This window comes from Cucurbitaria berberidis (assembly GCF_010015615.1).
Source record: "Cucurbitaria berberidis CBS 394.84 unplaced genomic scaffold K460scaffold_1, whole genome shotgun sequence".
In the NCBI taxonomy this organism is placed as follows: Eukaryota; Fungi; Ascomycota; class Dothideomycetes; order Pleosporales; family Cucurbitariaceae; genus Cucurbitaria; species Cucurbitaria berberidis.
The window spans coordinates 3905070-3923554 of NW_024468935.1; the positions used below are offsets into that span (position 1 = coordinate 3905070).

At 51.0% G+C, this 18485-nt stretch overlaps 8 protein-coding genes and 1 non-coding gene across 9 annotated transcripts; 4 read left to right on the forward strand and 5 right to left on the reverse strand.

Moving 5' to 3' along the window:
* Positions 1–243: 243 nt before the first annotated feature.
* K460DRAFT_302772 (uncharacterized protein) lies at positions 244–4133 on the reverse strand. The gene is made up of 5 exons (XM_040929920.1): positions 2798–4133; positions 2318–2749; positions 1709–2269; positions 1091–1662; positions 244–1043 (listed from the first exon to the last, which is right to left on the reverse strand). The coding sequence occupies exons 1-5, from the start codon at positions 3983–3985 to the stop codon at positions 413–415; spliced, it is 3384 nt and encodes a 1127-aa protein (XP_040793611.1). The 5' UTR covers positions 3986–4133; the 3' UTR covers positions 244–412.
* Positions 4134–4471: 338 nt separating this feature from the next.
* On the forward strand, positions 4472–8090 carry K460DRAFT_271509 (protein prenylyltransferase; the record flags this gene model as incomplete). Its single annotated transcript, XM_040927731.1, has 3 exons — positions 4472–4817; positions 4878–6940; positions 6990–8090. The coding sequence occupies 3 exons, from the start codon at positions 4472–4474 to the stop codon at positions 8088–8090; spliced, it is 3510 nt and encodes a 1169-aa protein (XP_040793612.1).
* A 416-nt stretch (positions 8091–8506) lies between these two features.
* Positions 8507–11533, reverse strand: K460DRAFT_328594 (uncharacterized protein; the record flags this gene model as incomplete). Its single annotated transcript, XM_040930706.1, has 3 exons — positions 8507–8579; positions 8651–11258; positions 11317–11533. 3 exons carry the CDS (start codon positions 11531–11533, stop codon positions 8507–8509), a joined length of 2898 nt encoding a protein of 965 aa, XP_040793613.1.
* A 285-nt stretch (positions 11534–11818) lies between these two features.
* K460DRAFT_361799 (uncharacterized protein) lies at positions 11819–12543 on the forward strand. Its single transcript, XM_040932526.1, has one exon. It carries the CDS (start codon positions 11936–11938, stop codon positions 12197–12199), a length of 264 nt encoding a protein of 87 aa, XP_040793615.1. The 5' UTR covers positions 11819–11935; the 3' UTR covers positions 12200–12543.
* On the reverse strand, positions 11819–13176 carry K460DRAFT_412669 (uncharacterized protein; the record flags this gene model as incomplete). Its single annotated transcript, XM_040937555.1, has 2 exons — positions 11819–12998; positions 13049–13176. The coding sequence occupies 2 exons, from the start codon at positions 13174–13176 to the stop codon at positions 12275–12277; spliced, it is 852 nt and encodes a 283-aa protein (XP_040793614.1). The 3' UTR covers positions 11819–12274.
* On the forward strand, positions 12107–12187 carry K460DRAFT_t4. Its single transcript has one exon. It is a non-coding gene; the product is annotated as a tRNA-Ser (tRNA).
* A 943-nt stretch (positions 13177–14119) lies between the features above and the next one.
* K460DRAFT_26961 (uncharacterized protein) lies at positions 14120–15279 on the reverse strand. Its single transcript, XM_040927585.1, has 4 exons — positions 15101–15279; positions 15005–15046; positions 14741–14879; positions 14120–14661 (listed from the first exon to the last, which is right to left on the reverse strand). The coding sequence occupies exons 1-4, from the start codon at positions 15136–15138 to the stop codon at positions 14218–14220; spliced, it is 663 nt and encodes a 220-aa protein (XP_040793616.1). The 5' UTR covers positions 15139–15279; the 3' UTR covers positions 14120–14217.
* Positions 15280–16377: 1098 nt separating this feature from the next.
* K460DRAFT_26971 (uncharacterized protein) lies at positions 16378–17362 on the forward strand. Its single transcript, XM_040927594.1, has 3 exons — positions 16378–16677; positions 16739–16828; positions 16890–17362. Exons 1-3 carry the CDS (start codon positions 16542–16544, stop codon positions 17126–17128), a joined length of 465 nt encoding a protein of 154 aa, XP_040793617.1. The 5' UTR covers positions 16378–16541; the 3' UTR covers positions 17129–17362.
* Positions 17363–17443: 81 nt separating this feature from the next.
* K460DRAFT_401082 (uncharacterized protein) lies at positions 17444–18485 on the reverse strand (the record flags this gene model as incomplete). Its single annotated transcript, XM_040936387.1, has 4 exons — positions 17444–17576; positions 17664–17925; positions 17996–18209; positions 18357–18485. The coding sequence occupies 4 exons, from the start codon at positions 18483–18485 to the stop codon at positions 17444–17446; spliced, it is 738 nt and encodes a 245-aa protein (XP_040793618.1).

Sequence of the window (18485 nt, forward strand, 5' to 3'; positions counted from 1 at the left end):
GGAATGAAAGTTTGATACCGTCGGTGACTGCTACTAGTATTCGTGCTGCGTTCGGCCCCCGAGCGATGTCGTCCGTGTCAACGCCAATTCTCGTAGCCTCTAGAACTATTTACGGGCTCTAGTCGATAGCGGTTGCTCTAATTGGGCGGAGCGACAGACTTTCTGCTCGGGCTGAAATGGTGCGTGAGACGACGTGTTGATAAACCCCTGCTTATCGGTGACATTCGAGGGCAACCTCGCCGACTACCAACTTTCATTCTACTTTCGCCATTGAGTTACACTCTGAGCATGCACGCGATGCCTTGTAGCGGCTGACAATACCTAATATTTTGCATTCGGATGACGGTATAGTACAAAGTGCACAACAAACCCTAATTTCTAGCTTCCACACTATAATCCACCCTTTCAAACCTTAATACATGAATTCACTAATCTCTAGCAACTGCGCGTCCAGAGCCCTCTTCGCCTGTACACTGGCTTCCCGGTTCTCTGCATTCACCCGCTCCTCGTAAGTCATCTCTAGCAACTTCTTCACTTCGCTTTCTCCAAACCTCTCCCCAGGCACGCCGAAGTCCTTGCCGTATTTCTTCGCCCGGGCGACGATCGCATCAGGACCCGCGGTAAACATATCGAAAAACATGGCGGCGTATGGTAGTGTGGCGCCGTCTTCAATGTTCTTGAGATTTTGCTGGAGGACGAGAATGTTGAGCTGCATTAATGCGCAGCCGTCGGTGTTCATTCTGTCGATTCTGGTAGTGCAGAGGGAGAGGAGGTAGGTGTCCATGAGGGCGGCGAGACCGCGTGTTGTGTGGCTGTAGGATGCGGTAGGGATGTAAGTTGATACTTCGGTGTCGAAAGAAACAAGGGCAGAATTGAGCGATATAACGGCCGGGTCAGGGTCACTGAGGAGTGAGTCAATGTACAAATTTGGCTGGATGCTAGCGTGCAGCGAGTGCAAGATCGTACTCCTGATCGAGAGATATAGGGTACGGAGGACGCGGGTGCTAAGGGATTGGAAGCTTGAGACGACTTTATCGAATTCGCTTGTCGAGATTAGCGTGCGACAAGAAAGAGTAGAGAAAAGACTTACGCAACAGTCTCTGTGCTCAAAGGAAGATACACAGGCGCACCCTCTATCCTCGGCTCAGAAGACGACAGCATTGTCCAGCGCCTGTTGTGTCTCTGGCCGCTGGTCTCCGCTTGTGTCGAGTCCGATGCTCGATCACTGATGTGCCGTAGCTGTGCAATCTTCGTGGCAAGCCACTTCATGCTTGTATATAACAGGCATAGATTGATGATGCTCTTCTTATCTTGAATCATATCCGCTTGATCTAAGGGTTCTGTCTCGACTGCCTCAACTAGAAGATCAATCTCGTTCTCAAGTAACTCATTGAAACTCTCCTGGTCGGTGTGATCAAGCTGAACAAGGCGGCCAATGAGCTCCTCCATCTCCTGTGACTCTGCCCAAACGGCAGGTGCCTTCATTCGCCGACCAGTTGAGGTTGGTTGCGAGCGGTTGACTAGAGTATGGTACCAACCCATACACTTCTGCGCGTAGGTACTCATTTGACTGACGATAAGCTGGGAGAATGCTTGGTCGTGAGGAAGGTTATCAAGCATTTTGCAAAAGGCGGAAATCAGAGTGAAGAATTGTGAGGTTCCCTAGAAAGTTAGCATCTAGGAAGTATTTCTGTGGACCTGAAAGTACCTTGAAAATAGGCTTTTTGGAATGTCTTGCCCAATGCGGATCTTCATTGAAAGAATCAAGCTCGATGAACGTTTGCGCACAGAGCTCAATAAGAGTCTCGTCCAGCTGTGGATGGAACACGTTCACCAAGAAATCATCTAGAAATGAGGTCAGGGTGCTCATGACAATGTCTGAACCCGGGGGTACAATCTCCTTCAGTCTATTCAAGAAGTCCAGCGAAGGTGGTAGTAATATTCCCATGTTGAAGACACTAGGGGCAACGAGTAGTTTATGTCCGGTTGCACTGCCATCAAGGCTGGTGTTGGTATGCGTAGATATAGCGTTTGACTTCTTCGTGTCTGTTACAAGCCCAGGGACGACCAATTTCAGAAGGTGCTGCAGGTCTTCTCGCTCCTGTGAGAGATCGGAGGATTTCGTATCCATATCGGCAAGCTTGAACATGCGCTTGCTCCTGTCTCGTGGAGCGCGTGAGAACACACTACCGACCGAGGTCTGGCCCTGACCGCTTCGGTACAAGGAGTCGCCATCTGTTGCGAGATAATCGTGTAGTATGGAACGCATCTAGGTCTAGTTAGTATGCATAGAATGAAGATTGAGACTTGTTCTTACCTCGCTTTGATACAATTTCCATAGTTCCTTGAAACCTCGGGTTAAAGTCCCACTCGACGAGCTCAGGCCTTCGCGGCGGACAATACCTGCAACTACATCGTGTACGGCTCTGTGACTTTCAGCAATGGCCTCAAAGCGTGCATAAAGAGTCCAAAGTAGGTCTTTGAGGAGAGTGCTTCGGATGTCGTCGCTTTCGATCTCTGTCTTAGATTTGCCACCTTTCCTTGCCGCATAAGCTCGCAATATACTTGGGTGCCGTTGGGCGACTTCGTTGTTAGATTTCTCGACAACCTTGAAAAGTTCGACAGGCAGACGCTGTTCGATGGTATCAATTGCTTCGTCCAGACGCCCCATCTTGTTGAGCGCCTCTATTACAAGCCGGATATACTGGAACGTGTCTGCCTCCGGATTTGGCGTGGAGTCGTCGGTCATCTGAAAAGATATTAGTTGGGTACCATTTGGTGAGTGAGACATGCATACCGGTTCCGAAGTATCAAGGCAATCTAGGAAGAAATACAATAACCGGCCTCTCGCATCGGCCTGGGCGCGCTCCGATATGTCGCCTTTGACTTGATTATGCGCATATTCCTTCCATCGGTCCTCGCAATAGGGTGACTTGAGATATAGATGGCCATGAAGTTCCTCAATCAAGATGTCGGTGAGCGAGACTTCTTGGTTGGTGAGATAGGTACGTAAGTCAGACAAAGCACCTATTTTCTCCATTTCGGATTTGCGGATCATGCGGAGGGCTTCCTGGAGGATATCTACGGCAGACAGGAAGCGTTTCTCCGAAATGCGAGCCTCGAGTCTGTCAGGAACAAGCTGTAATTTTTCGATGTTGTCGAGCATCTGTAGCATCTCGTCATAGTTCTGAGAGGCTGTGGCGAACTCCTTGAGCTCAGGTTTAGCCGTGGAAAGGTCTGACTTGGCTGATGTGAGTGAGGCCTTCAAGCTCCTGACACGGTGTTGAGAGCTCTGAAGACTGGATTGGATCTGATGGAAAGTACCAATGGAGCTGTTGAAGCCCTGGTGGTGCTCATTCACAATTGCCTTTAGAGCCTGCTGTAGTTCGTCGTGTGTTTGACGGAATTGACCGGCCTGGCTTGCGAGTCCAAGCGAGCTAGAGTCCATGAGCTTCAAGGCCACTGTGATGGGGACACATTGGTCTTTAGTCATGAAGTCCCAATTTTGCTGGATATACTGCAAGACTTGGTCGATCCGCTGGCTGCCTGGGCCATAGTTTGCGCCCGCCCTGTTGCGGCCCGCATACTGCCTCTCTCCGCTGCGTCGATGTGCCTGGGTGCGCTCGAGGCTGGTAGGGCGTGTGACGTGCGGCAGTTCCTCATTGCGCTCTGAGACGCTTCCATAGCCAGCGGGGCGACGGTCGCTGTCGGCACTGGGTCGCCTTGCATAGTCGTCCTCTCTACTGATGCCACCATATCCACCAGGCCTGCGATCGCGAGCGCGTTCGCTGAGGGGTGGGGGTTGTGCGTATTCGCCTTCGGAGGCATCCAAGCCTCCATATCCGCCGGGTCTCCTTCTCCGCTCGCCGTTGTCATCGTTCAGGGCGCCATATCCTCCTCCTGCTCCTCCTGCTCCATTGCTGTAGTTCCCGTTGGTAGAAGCGCCATTAGCTCCCGCCCGCGAGTAGCCAGGGTTGCGCGACATGACGCTTTCAGATGTCGCAAGTGGATAGAGGCCGTATTCTCGAGGACTTCAGGAGCATCGTGTGCGAGCGAGGGGTTTGCGCACCGATCTAGGCGTGTGCAGCAATGGCTGTTGCGGGGAGAGTCCGGGGGTGGTGTAGTTATTAGTGGATAGGCAGCCCAGCAGCACACACAGCACAGTACCCGCACAAGCACCCTTGCACATCATCGAGAGCATTCATCGCGCCAAGACCTCCGTTCACGCTCCGCAAGTTCTGAACCTCTCAACCCGCGACTCTTTCTTTGTCCACTCATCAACGCAGGCTTCGAGCAGCCTCGCGCTTTTACTCGCCTCCACCGTCCTCGCCCTGCTATGTCGCGTTGATAGCCTCACTACCCTCGTCTCACCCTCGACGACCTCCAACCGCCGCCCCGTCGCGACATCCTCTCCCTCGACATGGCCGCCGTATACGCCAACGGCGCAAATGGCGTCAACGGCGCAGGCAGCATGTTCCCCCCGCCGCGATACTCGGACGTGCCCAGCGCCATCACCATCTCCGTCGCCGATGAAGAGGGAGGCCAGCTCGATGTCGAGATTCCCCTCGACGAGGACATCCAAGACGACCCAACCGAGCTCTGCGCCATTCTCGAGAATGAGAAGAGCTTAACTTCGACCTGGGTCAAGGTCGCCGTGGCCTACGCGAAGCACAAGAAGATCCATGTCGCCATTGACGTGCTGAGCCAGGCCATTCATGTTTTCGCAAGGGCGCGCGGCGAGGACAGGCTCAGCATCCTCAACGGCCTGTGCTGGCTATATCTGCTCAAGTGTCGCGAGGCTCCGCGCATCATGTCAGGTAGGCACACCCCTTCATTCAAGTCACTATTTAAGCAACCACTTACATCTACACGCACAGACACGCAAACCGATCCCGACACCAAGACCAAAGACTTCTATCTACAGGCGGCCACCAGCGTGCTGAACGATGCCTCCCGAATCAGCCCCTCGCACCCGCCCCTGTTTCTCGCCCGCGGCGTGCTCTACCTCCTCCGCGCCTCGCTACAGGGCCCCTCGACCACTGCTGGAACCAACGCTATCAGTCCAGAGCGCATGGAGACGCTTAAGCAGGCCGCCAAATGCTTCGAGGACGCGCTGAGGGCATCCGGCGGGAAGAACCTCATGGCCAAGATGGGCAAGGCCCGCGTGCACTACTCCATGGGCAAGTGGGCCGACGCCCTGAAGACATACCAGAACGTCCTTGAAAGCTCGCCAGACCTCATCGACCCCGACCCGCGCATTGGCATTGGCTGCTGCTTCTGGCAGCTCGGCTTCAAAGACGACGCAGCTGCCGCCTGGCAACGCTCTCTCGAGCTGAACCCAAAGTCAAAGATAGCTCTGATCTTATTGGGCATCTACAATCTTCAGCTTACGGCCAATCTACCCTCGTCCGACCCCAAGTTTGTCGAACTGTACAAGAAGGCAACGAACCAATACATATCGCCCGCGACGAAGCTAGACAATCAGTTCCCTCTAACATGTGCAACGCTTGGAAGCCATTTCCTCATCCGGAGGGACTTTGCAAAGGCTGAAACTGTTGCGACACGCGCCATCGAGCTGACCGACGTGAACGCCATAGCCAGCGATGGCTGGTATCTTCGGGCTAAGAAAGCGCACCATGAGGAGAACACAGCAAAGGCCGCAGAATACTACTCCAAGTCTGACCAGGCCCGCGGAGGCGAAGAGCGGGGCTTCATACCAGCCAAATTTGGACTGGCTCAGATGAACGTCCTGATGAGCAACTACGGTGGCGCCAAATTCCGTTTAGAAAAGATTCTCCAGCAGTCGCCCACGCTCGAGGCGCAGACTCTCCTCGGTACCTTGTACGCCGAGGATGTTTTTGCCGCCCAGAACAGCAAGTCCGCTGAGGACAAGTCAGCGGAACTGAAGAAAGCCCTCAAATACCTTGAGACCGTCCAGAGCGCATGGAAAGACCCCAAAAAGAAAGTCACACCCGATCAATCAGTGCTCCTTAACTTGGCCCGACTATACGAGGCTGACCATCCCGAGAAGAGCTTAAAATGTCTGGAAGAGGTCGAGCAGATGGAGCTGGACGCTATACCAGACGAAGACTATCCCGAGGATGTAGAGGAAGAGTTCGAGCTGAAGGCAGCTCTACGCGAGCTCTTACCACCCCAGTTACTTAACAACATGGGCTGCTTTCACTTCCAGGCCGAGCGTTTTGTTCGCGCTCGAGAGCTTTTTCAGGCTGCTCTCAACGCTTGCGTCAAGGCGGCTTCTCGTGACGAGACAATCGACACTGATGCGCTCGTTACGTCGATCAGCTACAATCTTGGTCGCACTTACGAAGCCGAGGGCATGAATGACGAGGCCAAGGTCGTATATGACAATCTGCTCAAGCGCCACACCGACTATGTCGACGCCCGACTTCGCCTGACCTACATCTCTTTGCGTCAGAGTCCCCAAGACGACGGCCCACGTGCCATGAAAGAGCTGTTCAAGGAAAACGAGGACAATATCGAGGTACGAGCTCTCTACGGGTGGTATGTGAACAAGTCGAAGAAGAGAACGCAGAACTTTGCGACAGATGACGAGCAACGACTTTACAAACACACCCTTCAAAAGTCTGACAAGCACGATCGTTACTCCCTGATGGGTATGGGCAATATCCATCTGGCTATTGCGCGTGAGATGCCTAGGAGCTCAGAGCAAGAGAAGGAGAAGCGGCGGAAAGGCTACGAGCGTGCTGTTGAGTTCTTCGACAAGGTGCTTCAACTTGACCCCAAGAATGCCTACGCCGCTCAAGGTATCGCGATTGCTTTAGTTGAAGACAAGAAAGACTACTCGGCAGCTCTGCAGATCTTCACCAAAGTCAAAGAGACACTCAAGGACCACAGCGTGTTCGTCAATCTTGGTCATACTTACTGCGAGATCAAGCAGTATGCTCGTGCCATCGAAAATGTATGTACAACAACCTTGCTCTATGGTCTACTTGGCTAATATCACACAGTACGAAGCAGGTCTATCCAAAGGTCGACAAAACGACCCCAAGATCCTCGCCTGTCTCGGCCGCACTTGGTATCTCCGTGCTCGCCACGAACGCAGCATTGCCGCATACCGCACCGCCCTCGACTACTCCAAGCAAGCCCTCAAAGTCGCCCCCTCGGACCTCAACTCCCAATTTAATGTCGCCTTCATACAGTTCCAAATCGCGCAAAACATCATCGCGCTGCCCGAAAGAGACCGAACCCTCGAAGAAGTCGATGACGCAACCCATGGTCTTACTGAAGCCATTGAAGCTCTTGAAAAGATTGCAAAGGAAGAAGCGCCACCATTTCCGAGGTCAGATATTACTTCCCGTGCCAATATGGGTCGCAACACCATGGCTAAGCAGCTTGAGCGCGCCCGCGACAAGCAGGCTACATATGAGGGTGAAAATGCCAGTAAACTCGACCAAGCCCGCAGACTCCGTGAAGTGGAGGTACAACGCCGTGAAGAAGAGAAGCGAAGGGTGGAGGAACAGGCCATTGAACGGAAGCGCAAGATCCTAGAAGAACAAGAACGAGTCATTCAACGCGATCGCGAGCTCATGGAGAGGCGTGGCGACGAGGAGCGGAGACGTATGGAAGACGACGAGGACAAGGAACTGCGCAAGGCTGAGCGACGAGCGCGTGGTCCCAAGGGCCCGAAGCGCAAGAAGAAGGACGCCGACTCTGACACCGATGGCCTTGGTTCCGGCACCGATGACGAACCGCGCTCTCGGCGTCGCAGGACCAGCGCATCTGGTACTGAAGGCCTTTCAGATGAAGAGCGCCCCCGCGAGAAGAAGAAGAGGAAGCTGGCCAGGAAGAGCGAGCCCAGTGGCAAGTACAAATCGGCCGAGTTCATCGACGACGACAGCGACGACGGTGATGCAGATTTGCCTGCCGACGACACGGAGAAGGCTGATGCACAGCTGGTGAGCGAGGATGAGGGCGCTGCTAGCGTTTCCGCCGCACCGCGACCGCGCAAGGGCCGTGTGGTCGATGACGAAGATGAGGATGAAGATGACGGCATTGCGGCGCCCAAGGCAAACGGAGATGTAGCTATGGACGAGGATGAAGACGAGTAAAGTGACGAAAGAGCAAGACCTCGAACTCAGCGGCGTAACATTTGGCATCTATTCTTCTACAATTGCATGCATCAGCGCCATGGCGTTTGTTTAGGGTGGGGAGAAAAAGACTTTTCCCAATATGGGGCAATTTGTATACCATTTATTCTACAAAAAAAAGCTTCTTGCTCGCATTGCCTGGCATATCTTTCAGATGTGTTTTAGATGCGCACAGTTAGCTACCCAGCTTGTACGATATTATATAGATGGAATATTAATCGAGGTTCATTGCATTACTACTTCTTGACTTGAAGGGTCGGCGATTCGAGGTAGCTGTCATAGAACACAGTCTCTGCGTGACTTTGCTATCAAGGATATCTATTTACACACTACCTGGACAACACGTTGTGTGTATTGCACCAGCATAGAAGTGTTCCTCACAACGCCCACTCATCTCTATTATCCGACGCGCTAATAAACGGCTCATTGACAAGTTTAACAGCCAGCTCGCTACAAAGTACACTGCACATTCGTTAGCAAATCTATTCAGACCTCATTAGTGGTAAAAGGAGTAAACGTACCAGCTCGACCCAACAAGCGCATCCAACTCTTTAATCGCCTTTTCCCGCTGCGCCCCCAGCTTCGTACCCTTCTGTACATCCATCTGCAGCTCTGCGATGCGTTTGCCCCTCGCGATACCCGCAAGTTCGACGACCTTCTTCGCGAGGCAGTCACTGTGGAATGCATGCTGGCAAGGAAACACGAAGAACTGACGAGCAAGAAGAGGTAAGCCGCAGATGTAGCAGCGCTCGCCCGGCTCGACAATGGCATACCGTTGCTCGAGAGCCTTAATATCGCTCTTGATGTGCTGCGCCGTCGACTCCGAGTCGTCCATTTCCTGCTTGAGGCTATCAATCTTGCGACTGTAGTCTTCGAGAGCGGTGCAGATTTCCTCTTTGAAGTCATCAATTACGGCAAAGTCCGGGAAGAAGGGAATCAAATCTTCGATGCGTAAAAGATCCACCCGCCGCAGGAACTCGATAGCTGTTTTGATGCCCGAGGACTGGGATATGACTTTCTTTGCGATGGCGAGCCAGAGCTTCTTGCGCAGAGCGGGCTCGGTGTTGGATCGGTCGGCGACGTTGCTTGCGAGGTCTACTTCGTCGTATTTGAGCGCTAGGTCGACGGCTTGCACGTACTGGCCCATGGAGCTGTATATGTGGACACATGACGAAACGCGCTTATGTTGGATACATAGGCGGAGAGCGAAGTCGGCGTCGTAGTTTTGTTCGTGAGCCAGCGACTGGCCTTCAAGATAGGCCAGGAGCGCCGACTCGTCGGTCGTCGGATGTGATGCGTATATGGAGATGAGGGTGTTGTGAATAGCAGCATCAGTGGAGTTGTGCTGGTTGATTTCGAAGAGCAGATATCGAACCGCCTGGTTCTGGCTTAGGGCGACTTTGGTATGATTGTTATAGTTCAGAAACGCTGGGATCAACTTCTGTGCGTCAAATGTCGAATGCCTCATCATGATGTCCACCAATTCGACCGGTACATGCGCCATTAGGACTGAACTGTACTTGTAGAATATCTCTGGGTCAGTCTGCCTCTTGAGAACGTCCAGTGACTCTGGCCACCGCTCCCGCTGAACCCAATATGATAGGACATAATTGTAGTCATTTACCACTGTAGCAAAGTACAACAACTCTTCTTCCCGACCATGACTGCTGACTATTTCGTACACGGTTTTGCGATCTAGATCTGCCTTGTATTTGGTCACGAAGTCTTGGTACTCTTTTCTAATGACAGATAGTTGGTCGTGCGTTTCTGCCGCGTTCATACTTTCAGAAAGTTCGGCTTTTGTTGTGATGGTATCGTCGAGCGTATTGAGCTTTGCCATGTACAACTCAATCAGCCATGTAGCCACCATGGTTCTTTGCATGATGGACGACTTCTTCAACGTGGAGAGCTTAGTGAGTAGGTACTTTCGTAGCGCGTCTTGTTCCCCTTTGTCGATGAAAGTCAGCGCTACTTGCTCGAAGGGTTTGGTGCTTCTTCCGTAGACTGTGGCAGCTTCCATATACTGGCTCTTGCCAACGAGGTAGTCGCCGGATGCCGTGGCGACCGCATCCTTCTGTGCCGACGTCTTCGCATACTGTGAAGCTGCATCGAACTGTTGCGCCTTGAGCATGATCTTCCAGACGTCCCTGTTCTCGTCTGTGATAACAACCTCGAAAATTTCCTGGGTAGTAAAGAGCCAGTAAGTGTTCTTTTTAACGTCGGCAACCAGCCCAAGCGCACTTTGGCCAGGCTCTAGCACAACTTGGTCTAGGACAACAGTATCGTCAAGGCGATTGATGGCTACAATCCTTCCCTCAACTAGCTGAAGAATATGCCACTGGCTGAGTATCATAGACGTGACTGCATCCTGTGTTCTTCTTGTACGTCCGCTAGCGGTTTGTGAAGGCGAGATCAGCGATCTAGGCACCATCCTTGAGTCCCCTAGAACCTTACCGCCAAGCTCAGACGCGTCTTGCGATAGATATAGCTTCCCATGGAACACACCTTGCGACGTAAGCCAGCCGAATATCCTCTCGGCATTTGAATGGTCCGTATTTGGGTTCTCTTGGCTTTCTGGTGAGACTGCAAGAAGCGAGGTGGCGGTCGGGGCCGCATTCGGAATCTCATGCACTGTAGCAGACTCGGATTCGAAGAGCTTGGAGAAGATCGATCCGCTGCCCTCCTGTCCTTGTCGCCCAACCTTGCCGGCGAAATGTAGGAAGGTTGAGGGTGTCGCAATGATGACTCTCCGCAGGTCTGTTCTACCGGGTACAGTATCGGTCCATAATCCTATTATAGGCCCATCATTCGTCCGATATACGCCCTTTAAGTATCGCTCTTCCCTCCTATAAAACTCCGACGAGGGCTCAATGTAAACCTCGTAAACATTCCCATCTGAGGCACCCACTAGTATCTCGCGTGTCGATGCGGTCGGCTGCGATGGATTCCAGGATACGCTCTCTATGACGACGCCTTTCAGCCGTGAGAGCGCTTTCGGTGTTCGCGATTGTGTGTGGAGGTAGTAATTCTCCGCGAGGGTCGTAGTTACGATGAGGTGTGATGCGGAGGGGTCGAGGAAGAGGCGCCTTATGACGCCAATCTCTGAGGGCTTCTTCGGTAGATCAATGTCTTTGAACGTCAGTGATCGTGCCCAGCGACTGTCAAAGACTCTCCATTGTCTACGAACCATCTATATCGGCTGGGCTGTCCAGATCTATGCGCAGAATGCGGCCAGTAGAAAGGGCGAGTATAAGGACATTGTTGGCCACAGCAGCCGCCACAAAGTCGGATGATATGTTGAACTGCAACGACACGCGCTCTATGTTGAACATGGGCAGCGACGCATCGTCTTGCATGTTGCTCGTGCTAGGCGGAGCATACCCGCTCGAGGTGTCGTACGCCATTCCGGCTTCAAAGTCCAGTTCTCCGCTATCGCGGTTCCGTGATCATGATTAGCGTAGATATGTGCAGCTCTGATAGCTCCCAGGAGGTTCTTGGGCCTACAATATCGGCGTTACGGTGAGTCGCATATATCAAAAGCACGTCGGTGACGGATGAGCTTGGAGCTTGGGCTCCGGAGAATAAGCGGGGATATATCGGCGCGGGACTAACGAGGTCATGTGAGTTGGCGTTCATTGACGTGTTTTAGCCTGACCACATCGCAACTTCTGGCTCACTTGCAGTCATAACAGAGGCCGCATAGAATCTTGTCACTCGATAGCTAGTTCGGCTCACATATAAAGTCTTTAACCGCATCCACCCAAGCGCTCGCCTATACGGCCGGCCCTTCCTGCCGTATATCCACAATGAAGCGCGCCTCGTACTCATCGTCACCGAAAGTTTTGTTGAACAGATCAGCACCAGCTCCACTTTGCAAAATAACTATCGTTTATCTGGCCAACCGATTCCAAGCATCTCCGCAGATTCATCAAGAACATGTCTCTCGTACAGCCGGGTTTTTCAACAATGCAACCTCGGGCGTGGTGGCGGAGTGGTTATCGCGCAAGACTAGAAATCTTGTTCCTTCGGGAGCGTCAGTTCGAATCTGGCCCACGTCGATGAAATGGTAGCTCAACGGATAGTTGTGGCGCGTATGCGCTTTTATTTTTTTATTTTTTGTTTTTCCCAAGATATGTGCGATGCGTCTAACATACATCACAGCCACCTTGTTGTACTCTGACTCGCGTATATCCCTCTTCGCGCAGGCGATAGATTGTTGGCCTGATCAGTTCGAGGGCATCACCTAGTGGCTGGAGTTGCCATGAGCGGAACAGGTGACGGATGTACCAGCCTACAGGATCGCCGTACCCCCCGGACATGTAGAATACAATTTCCGTCTTCTTGTTTGCAACACGAAACAAGTGCTCGAAGCCCTTCACTAATTTGTCGGGCTTTAGCTCGTCGTCAAAGATGCTGTCTCTGATGTTGAGGCGAATGTGTCGGACCGCTTCCGCAGGCACATTATCTTGTTCCCACACGTCCGTGGACAGAAATTTGGGCAGAAGAGCGTCTTCGGCGTCGAGAATGAACAGCCCGGTATGGTACCAGCGGTCCGCGACCTCCTTAGCGACAATATCACCTACATACTCGCGATATCTCCAGATGTCCCGGCGGACAGAGGGCTGCTCGGGGATGCGCGACCGCGGATCGAAAAACGAAGCGCTTACTAGCGGGTTGCTGCTAACTCTAGGTTGACCCTTCTCATCAAGGGGTTCGAATACGTGGTGCCAAAGTCGAGGTGGTATGAGCTGATCGTAAACCATGTCACGGAGCTCACGAGGCAGTGCGGCATGAAACTTCACGCAGAAAGCGAGGCATTCGCGCCTGCCGCGTTCGTAGGCTTTAGCGAAACGTTGGGCCTTCACTTTTCTACGTTTTGTCAATGAGCTGCGGCAGATATTGCTTTGAATGTTACATACTCAGAAACGGCGTGCCTTCCTCTAGCAACGTTGACTTGCTTCTGGCGCAGAGTCAATTTAGTCGACAGCCCTTCTTTTGGCTCCATAGGTATAGCCCTCGGGAAACTTCCACAACCAATTGTCTGCATCTTGGGGGCGTAAGAGTTAGTTCAGGGTCAGTACCTCAATGTTTGGAGCTGGGAAAGCCTTCCTAGATGCGTGTGATGCGAAAACTGAGGTTGAAAAAGATATACTATCGGAAAAGTCCAAGTACGATCACACTCTTGTTGTAGCCGACGAGGAAGCTCACTCGACTTGAAGCTATCGCGTTGGAGTTTATATGTGGGAAACAGATGTGGCACTGCACGACGCCAAGGCTTCGTACTACGCTTCTGCCTGAAATTCTCAACTCACCATTCGATTCTGCCTAGCAACCTACCGGTGAAGGGGGGCTTGTCCTGAATTTTCTAATATTGCCGCATAGTAGCTACTCTTTACTCTTTACTCTTTCGCGAATCGTCTTCGTTGGTCACGTTGGTATCGATTGACGCGATTGAATGAAGGGCTGAACTGCAGCCTGCAAACAGCTTGTTGGGGACAGCTTGTTGGGGCGCGTATGCGCTTTTTTTTCTCCCCTTTTTCTTCCCCCAAGACTTTTGAGGTGCGTCTAATATACATCACAGCCAGAGCAGTGGCTACCTCTTCACCCTCTACATCCTCACCTCTCATTACCATCTTTTCGCAGACATATAACAGATGACGGACAGTCCCTTTTAACCCTCCAATCTTCGAGGCTAGATATCACCAAATCTGCACCGAAATGATGCTCCCTGACAAATTCGCTTCGCTAACCCCACTCGACTTTGTTCCATACATCTATGAATCGATAAGAGTAGAGCGCAAACCAAGTTCTAAGGCCAGCGAAGCATGTCTCGGCCATTCAGAGGCTAACGGCAGTGATGAGAGAGACATTACGATTACCAGTGGTCTGTGAGGATAAATCCCAGACTTTGCCCGTACTTCAAGACGTGGTGGTTGTGTAGTGAGGAATGAGACCTTGGCGAACTGAAGATGCAATTACGATATACCAGGACACTGCTAGCTTGAGAGGATAGTTACTAATAAAGACTCCATCAGGGCTACTAAAACATCCGAATAATGTAACTGAAAAGCGCGTTCCCATCGTTATTTTAAAGCTGTGGTGGCGAAAGCGACCAACAGCTAGCAAAGACAACTACAGTCATAGCCGGTATTACAAACGTCCCAACTGCCGGCGGCTTCAACCGCTTGCTCACCATGCTAGTACCGACGGCGATCACAGGAACTATTGCCGGGTGGAATTCGCACCAGGTTGCTCGGAAGAAAGCCTGAAAGAGAACATATTCCGATGTCCAGTCCATCCACGCACAGACAGCCACGGCTGTCGATACACCCAATGCTGCATATGGAATAATAATCCCTTCATAGTAGAGTGCCTTGCCGTGCGCGTCCTTCGGTATCAGATCTGCAGTGATGTTGAATCTTGCTAATCGAGAGACACCGCAGACCACATAGAATATCAACACAACTTGATCCACCGGTGTGCGAAATCCAATAGAGTACAACATTATGGTTGGTGCCACACCAAATTTGATCTTTGGGAATATAAGTAAACAGAAAAAAATCTCCTGGAAAGGCACTAGCGAGATAAGGGAGCAAAAGGAAAATCCGTACCAAGTCCGAGAGGCTATCGAGCTGTTTACCCATTTCAGAGCATTCATTTCTCCATTTTGCAACTACCCCATCCCAGCGATCGAACTCATAGCCGAGGTATATAAACACGTGGGCAGTGATGAAGGACCGTTGCAAAGAACTAGACTCCGGTTAGCTACACAAACTTTTACTTTGGTTTCTGTTTCCACCTCCGCAAATCGCTGCATTCGCACAGTCAGCCATATCAGGGCGTATAAATCATAATTCTGGTAGTGTAGTATTCACGTACCATTGCAAAGGGTCACGTAGTCAGTGACCCAGAGGTTCCTATGACAAATCGATGTTTAGTTGCGTAATGGTTAAACCAACGGAGTTGCTGACCGGACTAAGTCAAACTCGACTTCTCGAGGAACAGCCATACTTCCGTTTTATAAGGATCAGAGGATAGTATTCTGAGGCAGAATCGAATCAATGAAGTATAGGAATTTTGCTGTTCGGCAATAGCAGTGCCAACTATTTTCAATTCATGCCCGCCTCAAAGTTGAAGACTCACAGTCAGATTTGATCCTTGCCGAGTCCCGTCTTTTTTAGGGTCAATCCCGCAGGTTTTACACATAACCCTGGTTCTTGCAGCCTTGGCAGAAAGCGGTCAGCGTGACGCGATAAGGATGGCTCATTAGGCCATAGTGGAGAATCAACATCCTTCCTAGTGGGGGCCAGTACTACGATTATACGTGGCTTGCACTGTGGCCAATAGGTCTTGCAACATGCCCCGCAATTAATTCGTATTCAGTTCGACTCTAAGGATTTCTGATCATCTGAAATAGCAGAACTAAACTAAGCTCAATAAGAGTGTTGCTTGGATTTGTTGAGGAAATGTCAAGTAGATAGCGCCGACTGTTGCGCTTTCATCAGAAGTTGGAGGCCGAACCATGAAAACGCCTGGAATAACAGGTTTGTCGTATCCTTCGAAAAGGTGGATACTGTTGTATTGTAATTTATACGAATTTTCCATGATCCTGGCGTCCTTGTTCGACTGTTCACGGCCTCGCCGACGATCGAGAAGAATACTAGATGCTTTTATGGCGATCATTCATTTAGGGTTACAATTGTAAGCCGGGTTGTGCTACCGTGACTGGTCTTCTGTTGGTTGTGTTGTGCCCACTAAGTGGATACTATTTAACATGAAGGTTCTGCCTGCGTTTGAAGACAATATCTCTAGCCAGTTTGGATTGTTATTCCCTAAGCTTTTGTCATATTTTCCCATCTCTTTGAAGCCCCGGTCTAGAAGCTTTACAACTACCATACACACTACAGAGAAGATTAGGAGGAAGATAGACATGTCTCTCAAACATTACTTGCAGGTGGCCTACAAGGAGGTTGGTCTGACTTCGGAGGCTGCACTCCGCTCGATCGAGCCATTGAAAGGAATCTTGCAGTCTGACAGCGAAAATCTTCTCCTGGTATACGGAGGCTCGTTCAATCCTCCACATCGAGGACACATAGATGTTATCTTATCAGGGCTGAGGCCAGAGGTAGCGGCAGTTGCGATCGTCATCCTGCCTAGTGAAGACTGGCACTTGAAAAACAAGATATCCAACAGTCACCCGGACTTTTCCTTCCACAAACACGCAGGGCAGATCTTTTGGGGGCCATATCGTCAATTCCAAGAGCAAGGGTGTGGGTATGGACAGCTACCTGGTACCCCTTCAAACCATTTTGCAAGGCCTTATTCCGGTTGACTCAGGCGGACGGATTCAAGCTGACATTTGCACGGTTGGTTGGTCCGGATAACCTAAATATAGAAGACCCCCTCAAGATCATGCCATACGAGTTTCCGGGTGTACTGGTCACAAACAGAGCCAGACATGTCGCTACCCACTTTCTTCCGGATGGCAAGCCAGTAGTGTGGAATGGATTCGGGCTGTGGTCCCGTAGCACGCATGGTTGTGGCAAAGGTCAGTGCATGCATTGCTCTTCGATGACACCTTCCTATTATAGCTGACTGGTCTTGGCTAGGTGAAGGAGAGGTTATTCAAGCCGATATTGTGCTATGGTCATGCACAGGTGTATGTGACAGTGAGTCTTTAAAGAGGGGCTGTGGAGACGGTCAGTGCATGCATTGCTTCTAAATAATGCCCCCCTCTAATAGCCGACTAATCTTGGCTAGATGAAGGGAATGCCGTCCAAGCTGAGGTTGTGCTAGACATATGTACAGGTGCATGTGGCACTAGCCCTCTAAAGAGGGGGTATTATCTTCAATATGCGAAAATTGCTTCCGCTGAAATCAGCTCGACAAACTTGCGACAGGTTTTGGTACAAAACCATCTTCTTGATGAAGCAAGCCTTAACCAGCTAAGTACGGAAGCTCTTCTAGAGCTCTTGGGACCGATCTTGCTGGAAAATTAACAATTACATACGTATTGTTCTCGAAAGGAGCTTTTTTTTAGTCATCTTGATATATTATTATCGCGTAAATGCACTGTGGATACAAAAGCGAATGGATACCCCTGAGGTAGCATAGGGTGTCATGAGAAGTATCAGCGGTTCCAGACAGGAGCTCATGTATTCAGATCCGCTGGTGTACCCAATGCAACTAATTGACTGGTCGACATATGTTATTTCTCATGTGTAGAGTTAGCCCTTGGTAATAATTTGGCCTGGCAATGAGGCCTCAACTAGCCCAAGCCGCGATCCGGTATCCGCGCGTCAAAACTGGCACAATCAGACCAAATTTCCAGCCAGATGCGGCGTGATATAAGCTCCTGTTACCGAAGGATCAATTCGAGGGTCGTACTTATCGATGCCCTCAACTGGAGCATACTTCTCGCAAAGATAGCACATGTTGTTGTAGGCACTACAAAGTCCGATTTGTCAGTCTACCGGATGTTAATATCTTGAAAGGAACATGCCACAAACGAGAAAAATCAAGAGAAGCTCTCACCTTTTTCGCAACGAAGTTCCTGGATGGCCCACTGAGTAATTTGGGTCATTTTTCAGACTATAGACTCTGTTCCGATCATTGAACTCAGCAACGGGCTCCTCTGCGGGATAGTTGCGGAGGTAGTGTCTAGTGTACTCCTTCGAACGGAAAACTGAGCTGAACTGACATCTCCAAATTCCCAATTTAACTGCATTCGGATTCAATGAGTATGCTGTATCCTTGATGAAACTCCCAGGTGCTACATGACAGTGGTTTGTGGACACTAAACGATGTTGGTAACCTGCCCGTCGCATGTCTGGACATCGAAGCCAACAATCCCGTGGGCGACTTACTAACTTGATGTAGTTGTGCGAGTCGCTCTGTGAACTCCGACGGGTCAGGGGCTGTCGTGACATCCATATCAACGAATTCAGATAGGTAGAAGTACGTAGGCGGATTTTCAATTTTGTACCTGCCGAATCCGATTGGCTTGGGCAGGCCGTATATGATCTTGGAAGATTCGTATTCTCCTTTCAACATTATCATGCCATGACTTTCGAACGCAACCTGGTAGAGTCAGAGCGTAAATTCCCACCAGTGAATTGTTCATTGTCGAAGGCTTGCCTTGAGAAAATAGATCGTGTTTATCCCATCATCATTCTTCCTAATTGCACGCCCGACATCCATGTTCACCACCACCACCTCTCCACCTACATCCGTCCCCACAAACGGAACCTCAACAACATCCAAAGCATCCTTCCCAACTCCAACCTCGGCCCAACGTCTCTCGGGCGTTGCACTAGCAATGATCGTAGTCTTCGGCTCTGCCGCGGTCTTTACCAT

Coding starts and splice junctions, on each gene's coding strand:
- K460DRAFT_302772 (XM_040929920.1), bottom strand. CDS start 3,985: ATGTCGCGCAACCCTGGCTACTCGCGGGCGGGAGCTAATGGCGCTTCT. Junction 1,663..1,708: donor CCAAAAAGCCTATTTTCAAG/GTACTTTCAGGT, acceptor CTAACTTTCTAG/GGAACCTCACAATTCTTCAC. Junction 1,044..1,090: donor TTGAGCACAGAGACTGTTGC/GTAAGTCTTTTC, acceptor AATCTCGACAAG/CGAATTCGATAAAGTCGTCT.
- K460DRAFT_361799 (XM_040932526.1), top strand. CDS start 11,936: ATGAAGCGCGCCTCGTACTCATCGTCACCGAAAGTTTTGTTGAACAGA.
- K460DRAFT_26961 (XM_040927585.1), bottom strand. CDS start 15,138: ATGGCTGTTCCTCGAGAAGTCGAGTTTGACTTAGTCCG. Junction 15,047..15,100: donor GTCGAGTTTGACTTAGTCCG/GTCAGCAACTCC, acceptor GATTTGTCATAG/GAACCTCTGGGTCACTGACT. Junction 14,662..14,740: donor TCGATAGCCTCTCGGACTTG/GTACGGATTTTC, acceptor ATATTCCCAAAG/ATCAAATTTGGTGTGGCACC.
- K460DRAFT_26971 (XM_040927594.1), top strand. CDS start 16,542: ATGCCATACGAGTTTCCGGGTGTACTGGTCACAAACAGAGCCAGACAT. Junction 16,678..16,738: donor CACGCATGGTTGTGGCAAAG/GTCAGTGCATGC, acceptor GGTCTTGGCTAG/GTGAAGGAGAGGTTATTCAA. Junction 16,829..16,889: donor AAAGAGGGGCTGTGGAGACG/GTCAGTGCATGC, acceptor AATCTTGGCTAG/ATGAAGGGAATGCCGTCCAA.